This window comes from Lemur catta, chromosome 2, assembly GCF_020740605.2.
Source record: "Lemur catta isolate mLemCat1 chromosome 2, mLemCat1.pri, whole genome shotgun sequence".
Classification (NCBI taxonomy): Eukaryota; Metazoa; Chordata; class Mammalia; order Primates; family Lemuridae; genus Lemur; species Lemur catta.
Genome location: NC_059129.1, coordinates 18,689,348 through 18,711,756, shown reverse-complemented (window position 1 = coordinate 18,711,756; position 22,409 = coordinate 18,689,348). Strand labels below are relative to the sequence as shown.

Sequence of the window (22,409 nt, the reverse complement as noted above, 5' to 3'; positions counted from 1 at the left end):
TGGCTGGCCCTCATCACATTGGGGCACCCCGCCCCCAGGCCCGAGTGGTTCTGGAAGTCTGTGTCCTGCTCTTCCCCCCTGCGCTCGCCCTGCCGGCCCCTCCCCACCTGCCGTAGCTGCACTGCGCTGGCCTCTGCTCTCCCCGCGCCCGCCGAGCCTTCTCCTCTGTCTGCCCGAGCTCGGAGAACACTTGCCTCAACACCAACGCAAGGTCCCACCTTCCCGCGGCCTGTGGCCCGTGAGGACCTTTGCCACTGGGTGGCTGTGGGCGCGGCAGGTGGCCCTGGTGTCTCTCCACCTGCTCTCTGCCCGGCCCCACTCACAACATCCTGGCCCCGTGTGCTTCAGGCATTGAGAAACACCTCCCAGCGACCCCCTGTGCTGCCAGCGAGCTGCAAATGGGGCTGGGACAGCACGTGTCTCTCGCTGTCCTGCAGGCTGGGCGTAGATCAGGGTGTGGCAGGGCAGGTGGCATCCCCCTCCCCCGTGTCCTCCTGTATGGTCCTGTGTGTGTCTGTGTCCTGTTCGCCTCTCTCCTAAGGCCCCTGGCCACGTGGGATTAGGGGTCACCCCACTGACCTCGGTTTACCTTAATCGCCTCCGTAAAGGCCCAGCCTCCACACTCAGTCACACCGGGGGCTGGGCTTCCGCCGTGGATTTTGGGAAGCTCCTGGCACCTCTCTCCCTGCCCTGCATGAAGGGTCCACCTGGATTGTCCTTGTCCCTGTGCAGCCTCACTGCTGTGTGCAGTGGACTGGTTTGTGGCTAATTTGTATTTATCGTGAAGCTGCTGTGATGACGACAGAGCCCTGACTGTGGGGTCTCTCTGCACCCCGGCCTGACAATCGGTGCTCAGTGTGTCTGCCTTGAAGGACAGGGGAGTGAGTACGGGGCCTCGGAAGGTGGGCAGGGTGACAGTGATCAGCCCACCGAGTCTGATTTCTTGGGGCTCCCTGGCTGTGTGGCCCTGGGCACGTGGCAGCCAGGCTCCTGCCCAAGGCTGTGACACCCGTGCCCCATCCTGCCCAGGCAGCCTGAGATGGGGGTTCCAGGCCCCTCTGGTCTGCTTGGGCCAGACGGGTCCTCCGCGCCACCCTGGGCTGCCGACCCAGCCCTTGAACCCAGCTCTGCCCCGGCCGCTCCCTCAGTGCCGGGTGCTGGAGACCAAAGGACCCTGCAGGCCCTGCCCCCACCTCTGCAGCCCTCCCTGGGAAGAAGGGGGTTGTGGGGTAGGATTCCCTCGGGAGGAGAGGTGAGAGAGGCAGAGAGCGTGTGCTGGCCCCAGGTCCAGCTGGCAGATGGCAGGAAGGAGGCCCAGGTGACCAAGTGAGCCCGAGCCCTGGGGCGCTGGAGTCGGCTTTCAGGGCCACTGTGTCGCATCGCCCGTGGGCCAAGGTTCTCCCTCGGTTTGCGTGTGTGGGGAGCCTGCCTCATCCTGGGCTCTGCCTAGGACTGGGGTCTGGTACATGGGGTCTCTGGCACAAGCTCTGCCATTCTAGGAACTACATTGATTCACAGCTGAGTGGCTTTCTCTCTCAGCCTCAGTTTCCCCATCTGTAAAATGGGAGCAATAAAATTGACCTTGCAGTTCTGCTTTAGAGACTAGAAATGGTTTACGCTGACTGTTTTGCAGGGGGACCCAGCGCACATAAAGCGACCACTGTGGGATCATGTGGAGCCCACGGCCCATGGGGCTGCGATTTCCACCACTCTGACCCCGGGACTCTCGTGCCTCTAGAACGCTGAGATCTGTCTGCAGTGCGCCCTCAGCCGTAAGCTCTCCTTGGAGCCCCCTCTCCCTCGAGGGCTGGTGCCTGGCTCCCACTAGGACATGGAACCACATGGAGCTGTGTCCACAGGGTGCCACCCTCGCCTTGGAGAGCTCAGCCTTGTCCAGCTTGCTTACCGGGGCTTGGCGGATGCTCCCTCCAGGGCCCCAGTGGGTCTTGGGCTCCAAACACCCAGGCCCCCTAGAGAGCCAGGGCCTGGCCACGTGCAGTGCCACGACTCGCTTTTGTGGCAGGCAGGCGGGCACATGCCGGGGTACGAGGGGCCCGGTCCCAGTGCGCTGCCAACACACTTGCCATATCTTTATTGCACATTTAGCACATTGCAAACTATTCCACAGAATGCTACGAAGGCAAGCCTACTGCTGCGGGGCCCAGCGGACCCCGCGCGACGTGTCAACACCACTGTCCAGAGCAAAGCCAGAGGCCGGGCCGCTGCTGGCCGCGACAGACAAGTAGAGTAACCGGTCGTTTTGTCATCTGAAACCCACATTCACGGATTTGTCCCTGGACACGCAGGCCATGACGTCCCTCGGGACCCTCCGGCTCTGTAAGTTCTGAGGTCGTGGGACGGAGAAGAGTCTTTATTTTAAATTAGGTCCAGAGTGGGAGAGCACTGGCAGGTGGATTTGCCGCGAGGGGCCCCGCGGAGCCCGTGGGGAGGACGGTTCTCTGTCAGTTGGGCAGGAGGCCTGTGTCTGCATGTGCGCCTGTTGTATACACATCCACCGCATATAAATACAAAATAGTAAATAAGGCTTCCTTTCCCTACAAAAGGGATGGAGCACCTTGCCACCAGCTGCCTCTGTCCTCGAGCACAGACAGCACTTCCTTCCCGACCTGTCCTGGTCTCAACAGCTGACACAATGTGACCCATCAGACCCTCCAGGGAATGACCTCAGCCATCCAGGGCCGCAGTTCACAGCTTGGGGACCGTCTGTCCAGCCTCTGAATTCACTGAATTCACGACGTGGTGCGTGGGGTCCCCCGAGCCCCGTCTCTCTCCTCTCGTCCAGGCAGGCAGAGCGGCAGCCGGCGGGTCACTACCTCGCGGAGGCAGCTCTGTGCTCGGTGTCCAAGTCGTCCTCCACCACGCCGCGCAGCCCATCCCTCTCGATGCAGTCGCGGACGGCCTGCAGCACGATGCGCAGCCGCCGGTCCAGGGCCTCTAGGTGCGGCTGGTACAGGACAGGCGCCACCTGGTCCTTCTGCAGGGACTCCGCCATCAGCAGGCTCAGCTTGTACTCCTCCCTGGCCAGCAGCTGCAGCCGCAGGTAGGTGGATTTTCTGATCCTGTGGAGGAGAAGAGGGGTCAGGCCCTCGCGGGAGAGAGGGAAGAAGCCTGGCCGTCGGAAAGACAGGGGTGGTGGGAGTGGGGAGAGACAGAGACAGAGAGATGCACAGAGCGGGGCTGGAGATCAAATGCCCCCTCAGCGCTAAGCTGTGGGAGCTGCCAGGCCCCTGCCTCTCACCTGCATGAGGGATCAGGGTGCCACCTTGCATGAGCGGGGGGCCTGTGTGCCACCCAGAGGGGCCCAGGAGGAGCGAGGAGGACACCTGATCACTGTCCCCAACCCAGCTCATCTGTCTGGGTAGGTGTCTTCTTAGAGAGGCACAAGCCGGGGTGCCCTGCAAGCCTGTGTCCCCAACCACAGCAGGAGAGGAGGAGGGTCAGAGAGCCCTGCAGGGGGCACAGTCTGCAGCCGTGGCCAGGAGAGCAGGACCGTGTGTGTCCTCCCTGTACACGGGACGTCAGCACTGTCCAGGAGCCGAGGTATGACAGGCTTTAGCTAGACAGCTGGGGGGTGCACAGGGCACATGAGCCCTGTGCAAAGGGCTGAGGCTGCCTTTCTTCTCTCGGTGTGACAGCCTGGGCAGGGCAAGCTCTGGCCTCATCTGTCCCTGCACAGGGACGGGGCAGGGGTGGCCGGCGGGGCGGAGGCTGTACCTGCAGCACTGCTGTAAGGGCACCAGGATGGAGAGCTCGTCGTGCGAATACTTCCCAAACCTGCCAGAAGGGAAGCAGAGTCATCCAAGGGCCAAAGCAGGTCCCCAAGGGGCTGCGGGCCTGGGAGGCCGGCCAGCATGTCCAGCCCCTTGCTGTGGGGTCCTGACCGCCCCCTGTCTGGGCCAACACCCTCAGAGGAGGGGTCCTGGGCAGCTGTGTCCAGACAGCACGAAGGGCTGTCGGCCCACGTTTAGTCGCAGAAGCGTCTCTCCCAGTGGGCATATGGCAGCCCACATGCAAACTATCCGGGCGCCTGAAGCTGGCGTGGATGTTCTGCACCTGCATCGCTCACTTCCCTGCCTTGTGAATCGGGGCCACCAGGGTCTCCTGCAGCGGCAGGGAGGATGTCTGTCCGTGGCTGGCAGTGCCAGGTCCCGCGTGCGGGTAGAGGCCCCATCAGCCCCATTGGCCCTGCTCTCCTTAGCCAGCGGCCTCTCTAGGCCTCAGTTTCCCCGGGTAACACAGGCTTACTGTGAGGTGGGGAAACCCTCCCTGTATCTCGCACTGAGACGGGGCCTTTGGGGCCACACATGTCCCTCCCCCGTGGGCTGTGTCCCCATGTCTGGGCGAGGTGGTGGCCAGCCCCTCACAGGTCTGCGGGAACAAGAGCAGACTCACCCTCTGCCGTTGTCCAAGTGGATGATGAACGTCTCGTTCCCAAACTTCTCAAAAGTCTCGTAGTGGTGGCGGTCCATGTTTCCTGTGGGGACAAGTGGGAACGGTGGCAGCTGAGAGGCCTCTGCTCTCCGCAAAGTCGCATCTCCCCTCCCTCCTGGAACAGGGCCTCTGCGCCGTAATAACACAGCAAAAGCAGTGACCCCAACCCTAACCCCTCCTCGGACCACGAGACCGCAGATGGGTGGCACCAGGCAGCAGCCCACCGTGGAGCGCTGGGTGTCATCTGGTCTTTGCAGGGTCCGTGGGAACCCACGCGTCTCGTGCACACAGGGCAGCCAGCATGGCTTCCAGACGTACCCATGAGGAAGTCGAAAATGGTCATGTCCATGATGTCCAGGACACGGTGGTGGCTGTCGTAGGGTGGCGTCTGCTTCACCTCCTCACAGTAGTCGGGGTCCACCTCCCACCTGCAGGGAGCCGCGTGAGGCGTCGGGGCCTGCCCTGCCACCTTCCAGCCCGTGGCCTCCAGAGATCCCACACCCCTCCCTGGCCGTCCTGTTCCGTCACCGCCTAGGGACAGAAGCCAGCCCTGCCGGTGCCCACAGCCCCTGCACTCACTCGGCCTTCTTGCGCTTGTGATAGGAGCGCCGCCAGGGGTTCCGCCACGTCTTCCTCTTGGCCAGGGACAGGTCGGGCAGGAAGGCCGCCAGCGAGCCCTCTATCTGGTCTGGCTTGCCACACAGGGCGTGCTCGGTGGAGCAGTAGTAGGAACACTCCCCGTAGAAGCAGATGTTGTTGGCTGTCGGGTAAACCATCGGTCAGGTCACTGGGGGCCACTCAGCACCCTCTAGGCAGCCCCTCCCAGAGCTTCTGTCCAGGCCAGGCCCGTCTGCTGGGACCACCCCACGCTCTCCCAGGACCATGCCCGGCTCTGCCTGGTGCTTCTCGGGGCAGGAGCCGCCCACAGCTCTCACACCCATCTCAGCAAACACCACCAACCTGCGCTGCAGAAAACGGAGCCCTGCACAGCGGACCCCCAGGGTCACCCGCCACGAGGAGGCAGAGCTTCATTCCCCTTGGCCTGGCAGTGCTGGGACCACACATGCACCCCGAAAAGGGAATACAAGTAACAAAGTCCACTAACAGGCTCATTCTGTGCTCACCCCCCAGCCACCCACTGTCCGAGCAAGGGGAGACCGCCCAGCCCCGTCTGTGCGAGGGGGATCCTGCAGGAGTGTTTTTAAGTCTAGGGGTGTAGGTCCCCGCTGGCCACGCTACCTGGAGAAGACTCCCTGGAGAGGCTGGGAGGTTCCAAAAGCAAATCATTTTGCCTTTTAAAATAAATAAAGAGGCCGGGCACGGTGGCTCACGCCTGGAATCCTAGCACTCTGGGAGGCCGAGGCAGGAAGATCGCTCAAGGTCAGGAGTTCGAGACCAGCCTGAGCAAGAGCGAGACCCCATCTCTACTAAAAATAGAAAGAAATGATTTGGACAGCTAAAAGTATATATAGAAAAAAATTAGCCGGGCATGGTGGCGCATGCCTGTAGTCCCAGCTACTCGGGAGGCTGAGGCAGGAGGATCGCTTAAGCCCAGGAGTTTGAGGTTGCTGTGAGCTAGGCTGACACCACGGCACTCTAGCCAGGCCAAAAGAGTGAGACTCTGTCTCAAAATAAATAAATGAGTAAAATAAATAAATAAAATAAAGAGAAGTGGCCTCCCTGCCAGCACAGGGGAGTGGACAGAGGATGACTACACTGCCAGTCTGACAGCCCTAAGCCTGTGTGCAGGGCCACACGTGGCCGTGGAAGGGGCACACGTGCCTCCGCGGGTGAGGGCGGCAGGTTGGGGGCAGCTCTGCACCTCCTGCTCAAGGGGTATCGGAGCCCACAGCCTCCGTGTCCACTAATCTGCTGGGGAGGGCTGTGCAAGGCTACCTGGGGAGATGAAGAAGGTTCTCCACAGCTTCTTGTCTCGCGTGACATCCCGGATTTCCTTGGTCATGTTGACCATCCTGCCGGCCACGGGAGGGACCCGACGGAAGTCCAGGATCCTGGCAAGAGAGAGGCAGAGAAGGGCGTCCGTGCTCTGGGCGGCTCCCGGCAGCAGGCGGGGGGCACCGCGCCTCTCTCCCCCTCCTTTAAACCCAGCGCGGGGGCCAGTGGCTGGGCCGGGATCCTCAGTGAGGGGGCAGAAATGCACCCCAGAAGGACGGGGCTGGCCACGCTTCGAAGACTGGCGTCAGCCTTGCCAAGTGTCCAGATAACTAAAACATGCCCCTGTAACAGGGCTGAATTTAAAACACGATTTAATTAAATTAACCCCTTTTAATGGAACTCTTTCTGAACCCTGTTGCCGCTTGCTTAATTACACAGAGACGTGGGAAGTGGGCTTTTCTTGCTGACAGAGGACGTTGTGATGGCCCCGCACAGTCGACCTCTGTGGAGGGGTGGCCGGATCGCAGCCATCCACCCTCGGCATGGAGCACCCGCCACCTCTGCCCCGGCAGGCTCACCGGGCTGTCCTGCTTCACGCACAAGCCGACCAAGGGGTCCACGGTTCCTGAGGAGTGACCCTCACTGGCTCCATGGCCACTATTTATCTTTTCACAAAAGGCCCATTTCTGGGTTCGGGCTATTTCTAGATAGTTAAAAATCTGACTTCTGGGGATTTCTGTAGTTGCCACATAAGATTTTGATCTTACAAAAAGCTGCCAAACTTCAATGTGACTTTGTATTCTAACCAGCCCCGGGAAAGGCCACCTCTGCTGGCCTTGGCAAGACGCTGTCCCGTCAGGGTCCCAAGGTGCAGGCCAGCGGGCACCTACCCCTCCACTGTGCCCAGAACGTCTCTCAACCCTCTGGACCAGGGACAGAACGCTGAGCCCCAGGGGTGCCGAGACGTCCATGAGTAGGGTCACCTGATGCCTGCACCCCCTACAAGGCTCAAGCAGAGCCTAAGGATGAGTTCACGTCCGTCTGGGCCTCTCATCGCAAACACCACTGCCTCCAGGCAGTCTGCTTTGGTCACTGCTTCTCCCTCCACCCTCCCTATTCTCTTTCCCTCCCCTGTTCCCAATGTCCACGGCTGCCGTCTCTGTGGCACCATCACAGGTGCTGGGTGCAGGAGGGAGCCTGTCTGATGGCAAGTGCCTCAAGGGCAGGGCGTTTCCCACTGCGTGAGAGGCATGGTCAGGAGTGTGGGACTCTGGGCAGATAGTGTCTCACAGTGCCTCGGTTTCCCCATCTGTGAAATGGGCACAGATAGTGTCTACCTAGTGGGTGCTGTGAGGGCTGAAGGACTGAGGTACACACCGTGCCCTGAACAGGGCAGCTGCTGGGAGAAGGTGCCCATTAGTGTTGCTGTCACTGGGCGCTGTTGTCCCCCATCCAAAATGGCCTGCGGCTCAGGGAGGAGCCCAGAATGGATCTGAGTGAAGGACGTGTGACCCCTGCACTGGCAACGGTCCTCAGGGGGAGGGGAGGGAAGGAGGCTCACCTCTCAAGGTAGAAAGCTTACCTGTCGAGGTGGAAGGCGGCGATCTCTGCATTGTGCCTCTCGTAGTCCGAGAAGTAGAAAAAGTCAGGGGGCGTCTCTTGCTCCCTCGTTTGCCTACAGAAAATGGGACAGAACCGGGAAGGGTTTGTCACCGAGACAACCCGGGTGCAGGGTGTGTGCCCTGGTGTGCTGGCTCCAGCTCCAACCAGCTTTCGAGACCCGTCTGTTAAATTTCCAATAATTCTGCTAACCATTTAAACATGGTCATCATTAGACATTAACTTATATAAACCTACAATTAAACCCATTATATTTTAAAAGTAAGAGGTACTCAAGTCTCGTCGCTTCCTAATGGGCTTGTTCGCACCCCTCGTGTCCGCGAGCATGTCCTCCCAACTTCGCGCTGGTGGCCCCGCGTGACACCGGCCATGGAGGAAGTGCTTGCCCCACAAACCAGCAAACTCCGCGACTCAGGCCTGTCCCTGGGAGCTGGTTACCACATGTCCACCACCCCACCCGCTGTCTGTGCCACCAGCCCGACCCCCTCAAGGCTGCTGGGCAGAAGCCTCTCTCAGAGCCCAGACATGCAGCTGAGCATGGCTGTGGGAGAGGGGAGGACTCGCCCTCAGCTGAGCAGGGTGCACCTAGGGGTGGGCACCAGGCTGGACAAACTGTCCCTTAAACCTGCCCTTAGCCGCCCCCTGGAAGGGAGCGACCCCCCCGCAGGACGCGAGGGAGGCTAGGGCTCTCTGCATGTCTGAAGTGGACAAGAGGGACCCAGGTTCCAGGCCTGCCTGTTTCCTGCCCCACAGGGGTACCAGCCTCTGGCCTGCTCAGCCTGCCTCGGGTCCCCCTCCCGGCCTCGGTCGTGACCAGCTGCTGTTTCCCACACTGGTCTCTGGTCCTCCACGCTCCTGTCTCTGCTCACACTGTTCCGCCTTCCCTAACACCCTTCCCGTCACATCTCCAGATGGCTGAGTCAGCATTTCCGAATGTGTGTCCCTTGGAACGCGGCCCAGGACCTCCCAGCACACAAGGAGTCCCTAAGTCATGGGGCAGGTGGATGCACTGCCGGGGGCCCGAGCCCCGTGAGCTGCTCTCAGAGTTGGCCAGTTCCTCCTGGGGCCACCCCACAGCCCACCCGCTGCCCAGTGGGACTCTGGCTCCCATTACCCAGGCCTCAAAACCCGGGGGACACTTCTGTGACAAAGGAATCCATGACACCATGAACCCCCACTTCACAGATGGGGACACTGAGGCCAGAGGGTGGGGAGACACCCTCTGAGCCCCCTGCTGCAGGTGGCACAGCCAGGACCCAGCCCAGGGCTCCTGCCTGCGCGGCCCCCGTCCATCAGTGCGGCACAGGCCTAGTGCTGGGTGGCGCTGGCATCGACCCGGCCTGGCCAGACAGAGGGTCCCAGCCGGCAGTGGGAGGTGCCCGGTTTCACTTTCTCCCTGTCCCTGTCCCACCACCGAGGTCCTGCTCACACAGTCCCTGGACTCGGTGGGGGCCCAGGGTGGGGAAGCCAGGATGCCTGAGACTGAGCCTCAAGCTGGGTGTCCGGACCACCCACCCACCCAGCCTGGGCCCCCTCTCAGAGGACGGGGCTGGGGGCCCCCGGATGCAGAGCAGGATGGGGCTGGTGGCAGCTCAGGCCAGCCAGGGCTGTCCAGCCAGGGCAGCAAGGAAGCAGCCACCCAGCACCCAGGGGAAGGAAATCTGCGTTTAATCAGGAAAACAGGCCAGCGGATGCCGATCTCCTGTGCGTTTCCTCACCAATGATTTCGACATCCACGTGCACTCACGCACGTCTGGACCCGCAGGCCTTAGCTGGACTCTACTGGGTCCTACTCAAATCCACAGGCTTCCTCGGCCCTCACTGCAGCGACCCGAGATGACCCGTACCTTCCCCTACAGTGGCGGAACCTGTCTTATCTGCTGAGAAGTTTCCTCGTCTGTAAAATGGGTGGCACCCCATCCTCCTGAAGGTCCCTGAGCCTTCAGGACAGTGGACGCGGCTGCAGGCAGGGCTGGCAGAGAGGCTCACAGGCTTTACCAGTCCCCGAGCCCAAGTGTCCTGGCGGGTGCAGGCTGGGCCCTCTGTGTCCCCCCTGGCATCGCCACCTTCCCTAGGCTTCCACCTCCCCCCAGAAGGGACTCAGGGCCCCCAGGCTCTGCCTTCAGCCAAGTGGGCACAGACAGCCCAGGAGGGACCTCATGTGGCACCTCCCTGTCCCTGTCCCCCTGCCGAGGGCTGGGAGCCACACGCAGGACTGCTTCTGAAAGGTCAGCACCATTCTGTAAACCCTGAAGGTCTCCCTTATCTCAGGCTCCAGAATGTTCAACAAACTCCAGGGGAAGCAGGGACACTCTTAGGTCTCCATACACGCAAGCGTTTGACCTTAAAAACTTGGAAATGTTAACGTAGCGTTGTCCAAAGTCACGTCTGACAGCAGAAGTCCTTCCTGCATGAATTCCGCGTCCACTCTGTGTCCCTGCTGCCACCTGCAGGGGACAGTGCACCCCAGGAGGTCCCCCCAGGCCAGGCTCAGGGCGGGAACTCAGCCCTCAACCCAATACGAATTTACCAGAATGAAAAGCTGGTGTCCTTCCCCAGTGCTGGGAATCACAGATCTGGAAGAATCCCGGCCCCACACGTGGCCCAGCCCAGGCTTCCCAAGCGACATGCGGCCGTCAGCTCTGGGCCTGAGTGAAAGCTCCCACGACGGAGGCTCAGGACACTCAGCGATAACCCTTCCCTGCCCTCAGCCTCCCCGGCCTGGGTCCTTCCTTCCAAACGTGCAGCTGAGGTTAGGGTTAGGGTTAGGGTTAGCCGAGCCCCTCTGAGCTCCCAGCCCCCATCACCAGCCAACGTTATGGCCAAACAAACCACCGGGCTGGCGCACGGTACGGAGTGGCGGATTCCTTCCCCTGGAGGTGCGTTGCCCTTGGGGCAGGACCACGTCCAGGCCTCGGGCCGATCCAGCCCGGTCGGCCGGCGGATCCTTCCCTCCCTCCCAGGGTTCTCAGAAAGCTGTTGCCGGCTCTTCTCTGAATTCCCTGAATGTTACTCACCCCAATAAAGGACATCCGTCAGCCCTGCTGGGAACCAGTTTGGGATGCTGGGCATGCGGGGACAGACCGTTTGTGACACGCCATCCTCGCCTTGACAGGACTCTGGTGAGGAAAGGCTCTGGCCTTGCACCCGGCCCCATGTGAGGCCAGAGGGCCGTCCGCTTGCTGTTTAGAGTAGAATGCAGGTGCCACGTTGATGAATGAGGGCCACCTTCCCCCAGTCACCTCGCCAAGCCGGGGGTCCTTGCTATCATGCATTTTCGCCATGGACAGGGTAGAGGAGGCTGCTGGTGACAGCAGGTGCAGCTGCACACGGAATGTGCGTGGACACCTCGCCCCACGATAGCCCTGGAGGCGGCTGCCCCTCCTCCCCCTCTGGGGCTGGGCTGGGCAGGGTCAGTGGCCGAGCCGAGCTGGGCTGTCAGATGGGTCTTGGCGAGAGGGGTCAGGACTCCGACCCTTTGATTTTTCCCGTCATACCCTTGCAGAGGGGCTGGGGCGGAGCATTCAGTGGCCGAGGAAGATGGAGTTTGATTTCCTCAGATGAGCAACTTGCCGACTTGAGCAAACTGCGCTAACCCGTCATTAAAGCACATCCCACCTGGCAGTGGCTGCCCAACCCCATGTCCTGCCAGTGGGCCACGGGCGGCAGGCAGAGAATGGGGGGCAGCCTCACCCCTGCTCTGGGGCCAGGCTCCACCGCTCCAGCCCAAGCCCTCTGGGCAATGCTGGTGCCAGCAGGAGGGAAGCAGGGCAGCCCCGAGGGTGGAGGACGAAAGAGGCTGCCAACCATCCAACCCTTTGAAGCCACAGGGTGGGGGACAGTCTCACCCCCCAAACTCACCCCTGCCCTTCACACCCTCACGGTAGCCTAAGGCTACTGCTCACTCGCTCTGTAACACTGGGCAGCTCCCCTGCACCCGCCCCCACCTCACCCTGCTGCCCTCTCCCAGGGAGGACACGCTTGGGCGCATGCCCAGGCCCTGGCCTCCACCTGCGCCCCACCTGTACTCTCCCCCCAGCTCTGCCCTTATCTGTCCCAGCCCCCTGGGGCCTCCCCTGGTGGCCCAAGACAGAACGCAGCTGCCCCCAGGAGCACTTGGCATGGGTGACACTGGGCAGCATTGTTCGCCGGACTTGGGGGAAGGGCCTGGGGGCAGGAGTGTTCTGTCCTCAGGATCTGCGCTCAGCCAAGCGCAAGCTTCAGAGCAGGTGTTTCATAACAAGCGAATGAATGGGGGATTGACGGAAGACACTCGGAGAGGGCCCAGATCTGTCTGCAGCCTCCAGCCCTAGCTTCTCACTTCTTCAACCTGTCACCATCATCACCATCACCACTGTCAGCATCACCACCACTGTCACTGCCACTATCTCCTTGTGAATTCATCCTGAGCTCTCACTGCCAGATGGACAGTGGCGATATTTGCGATGCTATTATAAAAACCGAGCAATTCTATCTGCCAGTGATTAGGCCTTTGTTTCTCCGTCCCTTGCCCCTGCCTACTGCTCTGCGCAGTTCATACACCTGGAGTCCAGGTGGTTCCAAGCCCTGCTGCTCTGAGAAGGGTCCAGGTACTTCCTCAAGGCTGACCTAGTTCCAGAACAGTTCCTGGTTCCCACATCTCACACGTCGGGGCTTTCCAACGACTTACCTCCCAGGGCTGTTCACGGAAGTAGCAGCTGAACCCCCAGGGGTCCCCACGATCAACCCAGAGACGTGGCCTACAGCCCAGGAGCCAGCGTGGGAAGAGCAGCCCGTAGCGTCAGAGCCTGAGGGGCACAGTGTCCACTAGGAGCCTCCAACAGGCAAGGGGCCTTGCTCAGAATTGGGGGGCTGGTCTGCTTCACCCTTTGGAGACCCTGGGGACCAGAGCCAAAGCACCCACATCTTGCCTGGGCACCGACATCTTGCCTGGGCCGACCTCTGCTCTTGGCCTGTCCCTCAGAATAGCTCATGATCACCCCAGCTCAGAGAGGATCCGTGCAACTCCTGCGTCTGTCTGGTCCTAGATCTGTGGGGGGAGCCCTAGCACAGAGGGTCAGAGATGTACATACGGGGTTTGACATCCCCCAGGTAAGGTCCCAGTGGTAGGGGGTGTCTCCTCGGGTTCTGGAATGGTCTTTGTGTGGCCTCCCTCCCACGGGGCAGGAGGACCCTTCCTCTGCGTTTCCACAGGGACACTTGGCCCCTCTTCCTCCAGGCCTTCGGTGCTGCTGGGAGCTGTTTTAAGGCTCCTATGAGCTGTGAGCGCCTCAAAGCAGGGGCCAAATTTAATAGTCCCGATGAGGCCCTGTGGACAGAGCTGGGCACCCAGGGAATCCACAGGCGGGCAGGGCCTGGACACTCCCGCCTAGGGCCAGCCGGGAATGTGCACGACGCTGAGAAAGAGGCTGGTCCCCCCTCACTGCTTAAGGTTTGCACCAAAATAGATGAAGGGTGTCAAAACTGCTCACTGTGCATAGCCAGTGACGACAGAGGAGGCCGGAGTCCACTCTGTCCCCCAACTGCCCACGTAATGTGGTGAAAGGACAACCTCCGTGCCACCGTCTGCTGGGTGCTAGAGGCTGTCATTACCAGCAGGAAACGTCTGAAAAGAGAATCGAGAGTCTCAGAGCTGTGTCTCTGCTACAGGGGAGGTGTCTCTGGCCCAGAGTCACGCCTGCCCGGCCACACTGGCTTCTCAGGCCCAGGCCACCAAGCAGGAGCGGCACGGGACGTCTCTAGAGTTGTCAGAAGCCAGAGTGCCGGGATGACCCTGGGAGATTGGGGCTTTTCTCCTCACACCTGCAAGGGCGAGGGACAGGACGGTGGAGGTCAGGAGGAGGGGTGGCCCCGAGGACCCGGGCAGGCTGGCTCTCCCCCTGTGGGGAGGTCTTGGCCCTTGCTGTGCACATGACAGAAGGTGCGGCCACTCATGGCCACTGGGGAGAACACACTGGAAAAGTACCAAACCCGCTAGGCCAGGCAGGGGTGAACTTTACCGAACCAGTCACCTGGCAGCCCCTCCTTTCCTGGGGCATCCAGATGGAAGGTGTGCCCAGGTGCCCTGGTGAGGAGGGCAGGTACAGGGCTTGGCGCTTTTGTTCTGGGGTGGTGGGGAATGGAAATGTGGAAAGATGTTATCTGGCCCTGCGGCTGGCAGAGCACCAGAGCACGCAACTGCCCTGACCGGGGGGGGGGAACGGGGCAGCTGAGGACGCACATTTCCTGGAACAGAAAGGGTCTTTCCGAGCTCCCTGGGAGCCCGGGTCCCAGGCCTGGAAGGCACAGTCCTTGCCAGCGTGGCCAGCAACCCGGGAGACAGAGAGGGAGGCAGCAGGTGGCACTGCGGGTCCAGACAGAGCTGGGCTGACCAGCAAGCCCAAGCCACACTGGCCTCTCGGGCTGTAGATGTGACCACTCCCCCCCACACCCCAGACGAGAGCTCACCCACCCAGGACCCCCTCGCTGCAGGACTCAGACTCAAAGTCTGGTTTTGCTTTCTGGGGGATAAGTAAAACATCAAGTTCAGAGAAGGAAACACGTAAAAATAAATCAATAGATTGACTATGTACAGGGTGGACATAAACAGAAGCCCCTGCCAGGGCCTGTTGGGGGAGGACTTAACCCGAAGCTCACATTAGCAGAGCCACAGGCAGGGCACAGGCTCCCCCGGGCTGCAGGACAGAGCCCCCCAAAGCAGCAATTCACGCACATTCTGCATTTGCAAAGGAGCAGATGTGCCGGCTTGTGCGGGGCAGAGACACCAATGTGCTAAGTGCACGTGGCTCAAATCTGGCTTGCACCACCCGGCTTTGATGTTTCTCCCGTTGTCGACCCAGGAAGCTCTGAGGATCGAGTGCCCGGGCTGCGGCTCATCCTTGGCGTGGCCCACCTGGCCCTGCAGGCCCTGGGAGGGGGCTGGTTGGGGTGTCCTGGGGTGGGTGCCAGGGGCTTCTTTCTCTCCTCCTGGAGAAGGTCTGGGCTCCACAGCCCTGCGGCATGACGACAGCTCGTGGGCCCACTGAGGACAGGAGTCGGACACTCACCCTGAAAGTCACATTCCCAGAGCCCCACAGGACATCCGCGTGGCTCTGCCAGAAGGAAGGAGCCTCAGGAAGGGCAGAGCCTGGCGGGAGGCTTTTCAATGCTGCCTTTCTGTTCTTTGTAGGTCAACTGTGCCCGAAGGGCCACACGCCAAGGGTCACTGGGCAGATGCTAGGCCTGGGGGCGGGGGACCAGGCTGGTGCCCGGGGGTGCAGGGAGGGCACAGCAGCTGCTCCCCGAGAGTCCTACACGGACATGAGAAATGCCTGCACCCTCCGCCAAGACCCCCGGGGAGACCCCGTTCAGGAGGAGACTCTGGGTCCTGCAGCACCAGACCTGGCCCTGGGCCCACCGCCCCTCACGCAGGCCACCAGGGCCCCGCACCACTGCCTCTGAGGTCAGAGCACACGTACCTGGCCATACCTGGCCCCACCTGGCCCCACCTGGCTCAGTCCTGAGCAGGAGGAAAATGAAGTTTAAAGGCTGACTTCAAAACTGCCCGCGGGGCTGTTCCCATCCTGGTAAAACACCGCAGAGGAGCGAGGTGGGAGCCACAGCTCTGAGGCAGCCATTTCGGTGAAGGGTGAAGGGAAAGGAGAGCTGGGTGAGGCTCCGCAGGGCCAGGTCCCAGGAAGGCCCCACAAGCTTCACCCTCTGCCTGCTTGGATGGGCCCCACTAGAGGCCACTAGAAAAGCCGATATGGGAGGGTGGACCCCAGGGCTACGCCAGGGCCAGAGAGCAGTCACAGGGCCATCCCCAGAGGCCACAGCCCTGAGCCCCAAGGCCCCAGGCACAGATGGGAAACTGAGGCCAGAGAGGGGTGGGCCAGGCATCAACCTTTTGTTCCCGAGAGAAAACCGCGGCCAAACCAAGCCCTGCAGCACAGGCAGAAGGAAAAGCAGGCACTCAACAGGCCCTAAGAGCTGGGGAGTCTGCACACGTCACCGGGCACCCTCGGCCAGACGCACGTGCCTCTGCAGGTGCTCACCTGTCCCAGGGCCACCGTGCCCACTCTCGCTCTCAAACAGGCAGGTGAATTCCCACCACGCCAGGGCTCCCCAGGAACACCCTCGCCGGCCCAGGCTGTGCAGTGCGGCTGCGGGATGACCTCTCCGGGGGCTTTGACCCCACCTGATGCGTATCTTTCAGCACCACCTGCCTAGCAGGTAACACCTCCGGCCCTGACCACGCCAGCCTTCACCAGGTGAAGCTGCTCTGTTAACACCCTCCAGGGCCTCCACCTGCCTGCTCCTTAAATGGGAGGAACCTGCTGGAACCTGCCTGTTCCTGCCACAGGACCTTTGCACTTGCTGCCCCCTAGCCAGGAATGCTCTGACGCTGGTCGCCCAGCACCCTCTCCCTTGGCATCTTTCCTGAAGAACAGACTTGCCCCCATCACAGGTCCAGGCCGGGAGTCAGCCAGCCACAGCCCGCAGGACAAAGCCAGCCTGATGCCTGGTTTGTAAGTAAAGTCTCACTGGAACACAGCCTCGCTGGTCTGTCTGTCGTCTGTGGTCACTTTCGTGCCACCATGGCAGAGTCGAGTACTTGTGATGGAAACAGTCTGGCCTGCAAAACTGCCATAGTCACCACCGCATGCTTAGCATGAGTCCGCCGACCTGCTCCGAGCCACCACCGGGGTTTATCATCTTAGCGCCAACCCCTCTGAGATGACATGCTGCTCAGTGTCACTGGCTCGCAGCAGGGGCCAGGGAGAGTGTGCTGAATGGATGAACATCGATACATGTTTGTCAAGGGCTATTCCAACTCCCACCAATGCCTCATCAAAGAACATGAGTCCTAATGGATTCCAACAAAAAGCTCACTGCTTCCGAGACAGACACTGTGGGAACATCCTGCTGCCAGTCAGTGACTGCTAACTGTAGGGCCCCGCCGTCCCCAGGAACGCCGCTGGCAGGGGCCACTGGGGTTTGTAAGATCTCCAGCAGGTACCTGGGTCACAGTAACAGCCACAGTAGCAACACTATCAAACACTTACAACACTTACTTTGTCTCATTAAATACTTACAACCTGGGAACAGGATGTCGTCATTTCTCCCATTTTACAGATGGGAAAACTGAGGAACAGAGCGATGAAGTAACCTGCCCAAGGCTAGTAAGAGGCACAGACGAAATCTGCACCCAGCACTGGTGACACTCAGAGCCCCGACCTCTAGGTCCCAACCCGTGCTGCGTCCGTTGGATGCAGCCCTGGTCTGAGCACAGGGCTGAATGTCTATGGCCTTTCTGGGGCCCGACTGGGATGGGCCAGACACACAGCGATGCCTGGAGGGAGGGCAGGAGGACCTGGCCGGGGACCAGCCCGCACCCCGCCAGGACCACCCATGGGTCTGGAGGTGGGTCCATTTCCATCCATTTATCAATATATACATTGTTCTACATCTTATTGATAATAGCAAACTCTTACACAGAACTTCTTATGTGCCAGGCTCTGTTCTCAGTGCTTCATATATACCCACTCATGGAAATTTCACAGTCTACGAGACAGGCATTTTTCCCAGACCCATTTTACAGATGACAAAACTGAGGCTGGGAGAAGTCAAGGACTGCCCAAGGTCACTGGCTGGGCTGAGGCTTGCTGCCTGGACGGCCCAGCTTCCCTCCACCCGCTCACTGCCATCCACTGGAGCCTGGTGAGTAGCTCCTTGCGTTCCGAGTAGTGGGACACAGAAGGTCCGTCCATGAGTCTCCTGTGGCTGTCGTGACAAAGAGCCACAAACTGGGGAACTCAATTGCACAGGGATTAATCCCAGCCCAGCTCTGGAGACCAGAAGTCTGACACTGAGGTGTTATGGGGCCTCGTCCTTCCAGAAGCTCTGGGGGAGGGTCCTTGCTGCCTCACCCAGCTCCTGGGGGCTCCCGGTGGTCCTGAGCTCGTGGCCTCCTCCTCCTGTCAAACCTCCCTCCACCTCCCTCCATGAGAACGCGCGATTGCATTTAGGGCCCAGGGTGACCCAGGGTGATCTCCTCGTCCCAAATCCTTAACTTAATCACATCTCCAAAGACTCCTTTTCAAAACAAGGTGGATTTACAGGTTGCAGGGATTGGGACCCGATATATCGGGAGCACTTCCCAGACTGTCACAGAACGGACCAGCGAGCTTGTGCCCTCCGCTCCCCTCCCGGGCCAACCTCGGGGAGACAGGAAACCAGATAAGACGGAGGCTCTTTTCCTCCCAGACACACAGTGGATCCTTGACTCACCAGAGGAAGGTGGGAGGCGAAACTCAGCCTTTCTCCCTTGGATAACCTTCCCATCACTCACACAGCAGAAAACCGCCACCTTGTCATTAACGAGATATATTAAGCTGTTTAATACCAGGTTTTCAGCTGGTAGATGTTCTGGAAGGTGAGGGGCTCCCCGACAGTGACTTCAGCGTGACCTTTCATGGTCTGGGAGTGCACTGTTAGTATCCGCGCTAATTCTGGCATCCCCCGCTCCAGCCCGAGGGGTGAGATCCTTTGTCTCAACTGTGACCTGGACGTGTCGTGCCAGCCAGGACAGGGGTCCTGAGCCCTGGCCACCACAGACGGGACCCCAGTGGATTTCCACTGCCCATCACGGGGGCTGCTTCTCACCCGCCGCGTGAGCAAGTCACAGGGGACTCGGCGCTGAAAGGGCAGTGACGCACCCGGGCACCTACACACCTGCTAGAGGACACCACAGTAAGGTTCCCAGAAGACAGAGTCCTTATGGGGGGCCCCGTGGCAGTGGGGTGGGGGGGTGTCGGGCGGGGTGCGGTCTGACCGCGTGTTCCAGGCCACTGCTCACCCGGCTCTGATCCCGTCTGCAGATGGGACGGTTGGCAGGTGGGCTCGGAAGCAGCTTCCAGGGCCGAGATTTAGGGTGGGGCGTCCCCAGCTCGGAGCTATTCTAAGTCAGGACTGTAAACTTGAGGAGGACGCCGCCCGGGACGCTACCTGTGCCTCGGCGGGAGCTGCCTGAATCGCAGCTGGGCCGCTGTTGGTGAGGACGCAGGATGGACCTGGTCCAGTGCGGCAGAGGCTGGCGGCTCTGCCGAGACCCTAAAGACCTGGGCTCCAACAGTGGGTCACCCACACCTGCCACGTCGCCTTAGGGTGCCTTCGTTCCCCGCTCACGCCAGCTCCAAGGAAGCTGCCGCCCTCCCGAGAGCTGGCTGGGAAGATCAGCCCCAACCTCCCCCCGGCCCTCCACGGGCATCTTGTGGGATTGGCAATGGGGACGCAGACCCACCTGACCCCCACGCTGAGCTGTGGCACTGGCCCTGGGTGGCCAGGCTCCTGCCATGGTGCTGGCTCTGTCCTCACCGAGTCCTCACCGAGTCTGAGCTAAGCCACACTGACCTAAGAGCCCCCCAGAGCGTGTAAGGACTCAGAGATTTCTGAGCTTTTCCACCGAACCCACTTTCTCCAGCGCCAACGGTGCAGAGGCACCAAGCCGCAGTCGCGCCCAGGGCGCGGCCACACAGGAAACCGCCGGCAGCTCTTCAACGCGAGATGCAAAGGGAGAAAATCTCTCACTTCCTTGGCTCGGTGGAAAATCAATTCAGAAGAGCCTCTTTGCCTCTTGTGGTCAATTTAAAGAAAATCAATTTTAAAATGGTTCAAAGATTCGTAACGGTGAGGAAAGTCTGACGTCATTGCCATTTAAAAATCATTGCGATGGCTTAGACTTGATTGCCAAGCTTGGAAGTTGAAGACCTACTGTGTGTGAACACGGCTGTCTGCCCATCCAGTGCTCAGCGAAGTGGACACGCGTGTCCCGAAACACAGGCACACGCTGTGTCAGGTGCAGGAGTCCCTGTAGCTCATTTTATCAAAAAGTAATAAAAAGGCAGACTGCTACTAACGACTAAACCAGGGATTAAATATTTAGCACCAAGGTTACTGCTATCATCTTGTTTTTCCTCCACGGCGCCCTGGGTGTTTAGAAAATATTATTGGGAAAAATAAACTAAATTCAGAGTTAGGGGCTTGCATGTTAGCCTATTCTCTGCTTGTTTAAGGAGATCTTAAATCTGCAAAATTCCCTTCTGGGGCATTGAAAACAACTAGACCCCATCAAACTGCTTTTGACCCCCGACTTCCACTGTCCTCCCCAGAACCAGCAAAATGAGAACCATATTTTCTTCCCCTCCCTTCAGTCGTCCCCCCTTTCGGGACAATTAGAGCATCGGCCCAAACACCAGCAGACACCCCGTGACCATAATACCTGGGAAAAAACATAAAAAGATACTCTTGATAATGATGTTCAGGAGAATTTTGGGGGGAAATGGGCTTGCTTTGACTTGCAACAAGGAGCCCCCAAGGACCCACCCACAGTGGGCCGGCCGGGGAGGCTGAGCAATCTGATCAGAGGAGCCGCAGGAGAGGCTGGGGGGGGGGCGGCATCCTGGGGGCTCTGCCAGCTGCTGAGATGGCTGGAGGAATAAGCCTCAACTTCCCCATCTGTAAAATGGGCCTACAGCTCTCTGAAGGTTTTACCGAGTTTTTACTTCATTTGTATTCATTTCCCTGCCAGGTTCTCTGAAACTGTTACATAATTGTTAATAATTTCCTTTTCTTTTTATCTTTTTAAGCAAAGACATTTCTAGCTGCCAAGTAAGGGTAGAAGATGGCGAGCCTCGGTGGCCTTCCGGAGTTAATGCAGCTGTGGCCACCAGCAAACCAGTGAGGTTTAGACGAGTCAGAGTGACAATTGGCAGTGGCTGGGCAGTGTGACTGCAGTGCCCGTCCACCCAGAGCCTCGGGAAAGCACATCTCTACATGTGTCAGGCCACGACCCAGACCCCGCTCTGCAGCTGGGTGGCAGTGGGCAGCACTCCCCTCCCTGGGCCTCTGGGTCCTGCCTGTGGCCGGACAGCGACAGGCTCTGCTGTACCTCTTGTGGGGGTTGACAGAGAGAAGCCTTGCAACGCGTGGCTCTGCATCAGCACTGGGCACAGGGCAGATGCTGGTATTGCTGTCACTGTTCCCAAGCTGTGCCCCAGCCCCCAACAATCCCGGGTTCTCTGGGCTGGGCAGCTCCTAGCCAGCCTTTCCCACGGACTCAGACAGCTCAGCGGCTGAGAGGCACAGAATTGTGTCCCCTACAGCGAGAAGTGGCCCAGGCTGCACCAGGCGAGTTTGGAGAAGACACTCCTTCTCCAGGGGCCGCACCCACATGGCGCCCCTGGCAACAGACCCCCCAGAGGATCCAGCAAGCCCCCAACCCCTGGTCTGCCCCAAGGGTCAGCTGCCTTCTGCTGTCCTGTCTCAATCAGCGTGTTGGAATCCAATTTGTTCTTGGTGACAGTGGCGCCCGCAGGGCTGACAGCTGTCCTCCAAGGGAGCCGGGCAGGCAAGGGGCCCCAGGCAGATGCAGGACAGTACTGAGCCGAGGCTGGGCAGCTCAGGGGGTCTCAGAGGCTCACTGGGGGGGGGGGGCACCTCCTCAGCCTCCTCCTTCCAGCAGGGCCGGAATCTTCCTGCTTCCTCGACGCCTGGAGAGGGCTCAGCAGACTCTCTCAAAAGCTCGTTTCAGGATTGTTGTTTATTTGTTTTTCAAATTAATAAAGTTCATTTTTTCCTGACTATAAAAATAATCCATGGAGCTAGAAACACCCAAGTGTCCTACACCTAGGGCCAGCAGGTGACGGCAGCACCACCTGCGGGGTCCACCCCACTGCACAGTGCGGGAGACTGGCAGGCACTAGGCGGGGTCCCCGAGAGACTCAGCAGCTGCTGGGAAAGCCCCCCACACAGATGACCCTCCCTGCAGATGTCACCTGCAGGGACTCATCTGCCCCACACCACAGTGAGACTCAGCACCTGGCCCGGAGCTCATGGACAAGCGGGTGAGCAAACAACTTTTAAATCCCAAGTCTCCGTCATTGCGCCGTGGGGACAACCCCAACTTCAAGTCAGGAGAAGCCTGTGCCAGGGCCTCTTGCTTTGGATCAGGGGACAAGCTCATCCTAACTGCCCCCACAGGGACGCACACAGGCTTGCACTCACACACGCGTGCACACTCCCCATCACATAAGCACACACAGAAATACACACATGGGTGTGCACACACATGTGAGCACACACATAACCCCCACATGCATGCATATATACATGTGTGCACACATGCATGCACAAACATGTACACACATGCACACTCACCACATGATTATGTGTGTGCACACATGTTCACACCCCCCACATGAACACGCCCATGCACACGGGCACATGGGCACATGTGTACACATGTGCACATACCTACATGCATGTGCATGCCCTCCCACACACATTTACACCCACCCATGGCACACAACCACACATACATATACAAGCATACATGTGCATGTCTATCCCCAAGTCCACACATACCCACACATACATGCACACATGCACATGCATGCACCTGC

The 22,409-nt window shown here is 59.9% G+C and overlaps 1 protein-coding gene across 1 annotated transcript in view; it reads right to left on the bottom strand.

Moving 5' to 3' along the window:
• Positions 1-2,077: 2,077 nt before the first annotated feature.
• Positions 2,078-22,409, bottom strand: part of FAM20C (FAM20C golgi associated secretory pathway kinase) — a 43,591-nt gene continuing 23,259 nt past the window's right edge. The window contains exons 4-10 of the mRNA XM_045542907.1: positions 7,931-8,023; positions 6,349-6,464; positions 5,032-5,212; positions 4,771-4,880; positions 4,414-4,495; positions 3,736-3,795; positions 2,078-3,080 (exon numbers count right to left, since the gene is read on the bottom strand). Of these exons, the coding sequence (XP_045398863.1) occupies positions 2,831-3,080; positions 3,736-3,795; positions 4,414-4,495; positions 4,771-4,880; positions 5,032-5,212; positions 6,349-6,464; positions 7,931-8,023 (892 nt within the window). The 3' untranslated portion in view covers positions 2,078-2,830. The remainder of the gene's footprint in view (positions 3,081-3,735; positions 3,796-4,413; positions 4,496-4,770; positions 4,881-5,031; positions 5,213-6,348; positions 6,465-7,930; positions 8,024-22,409) is intronic.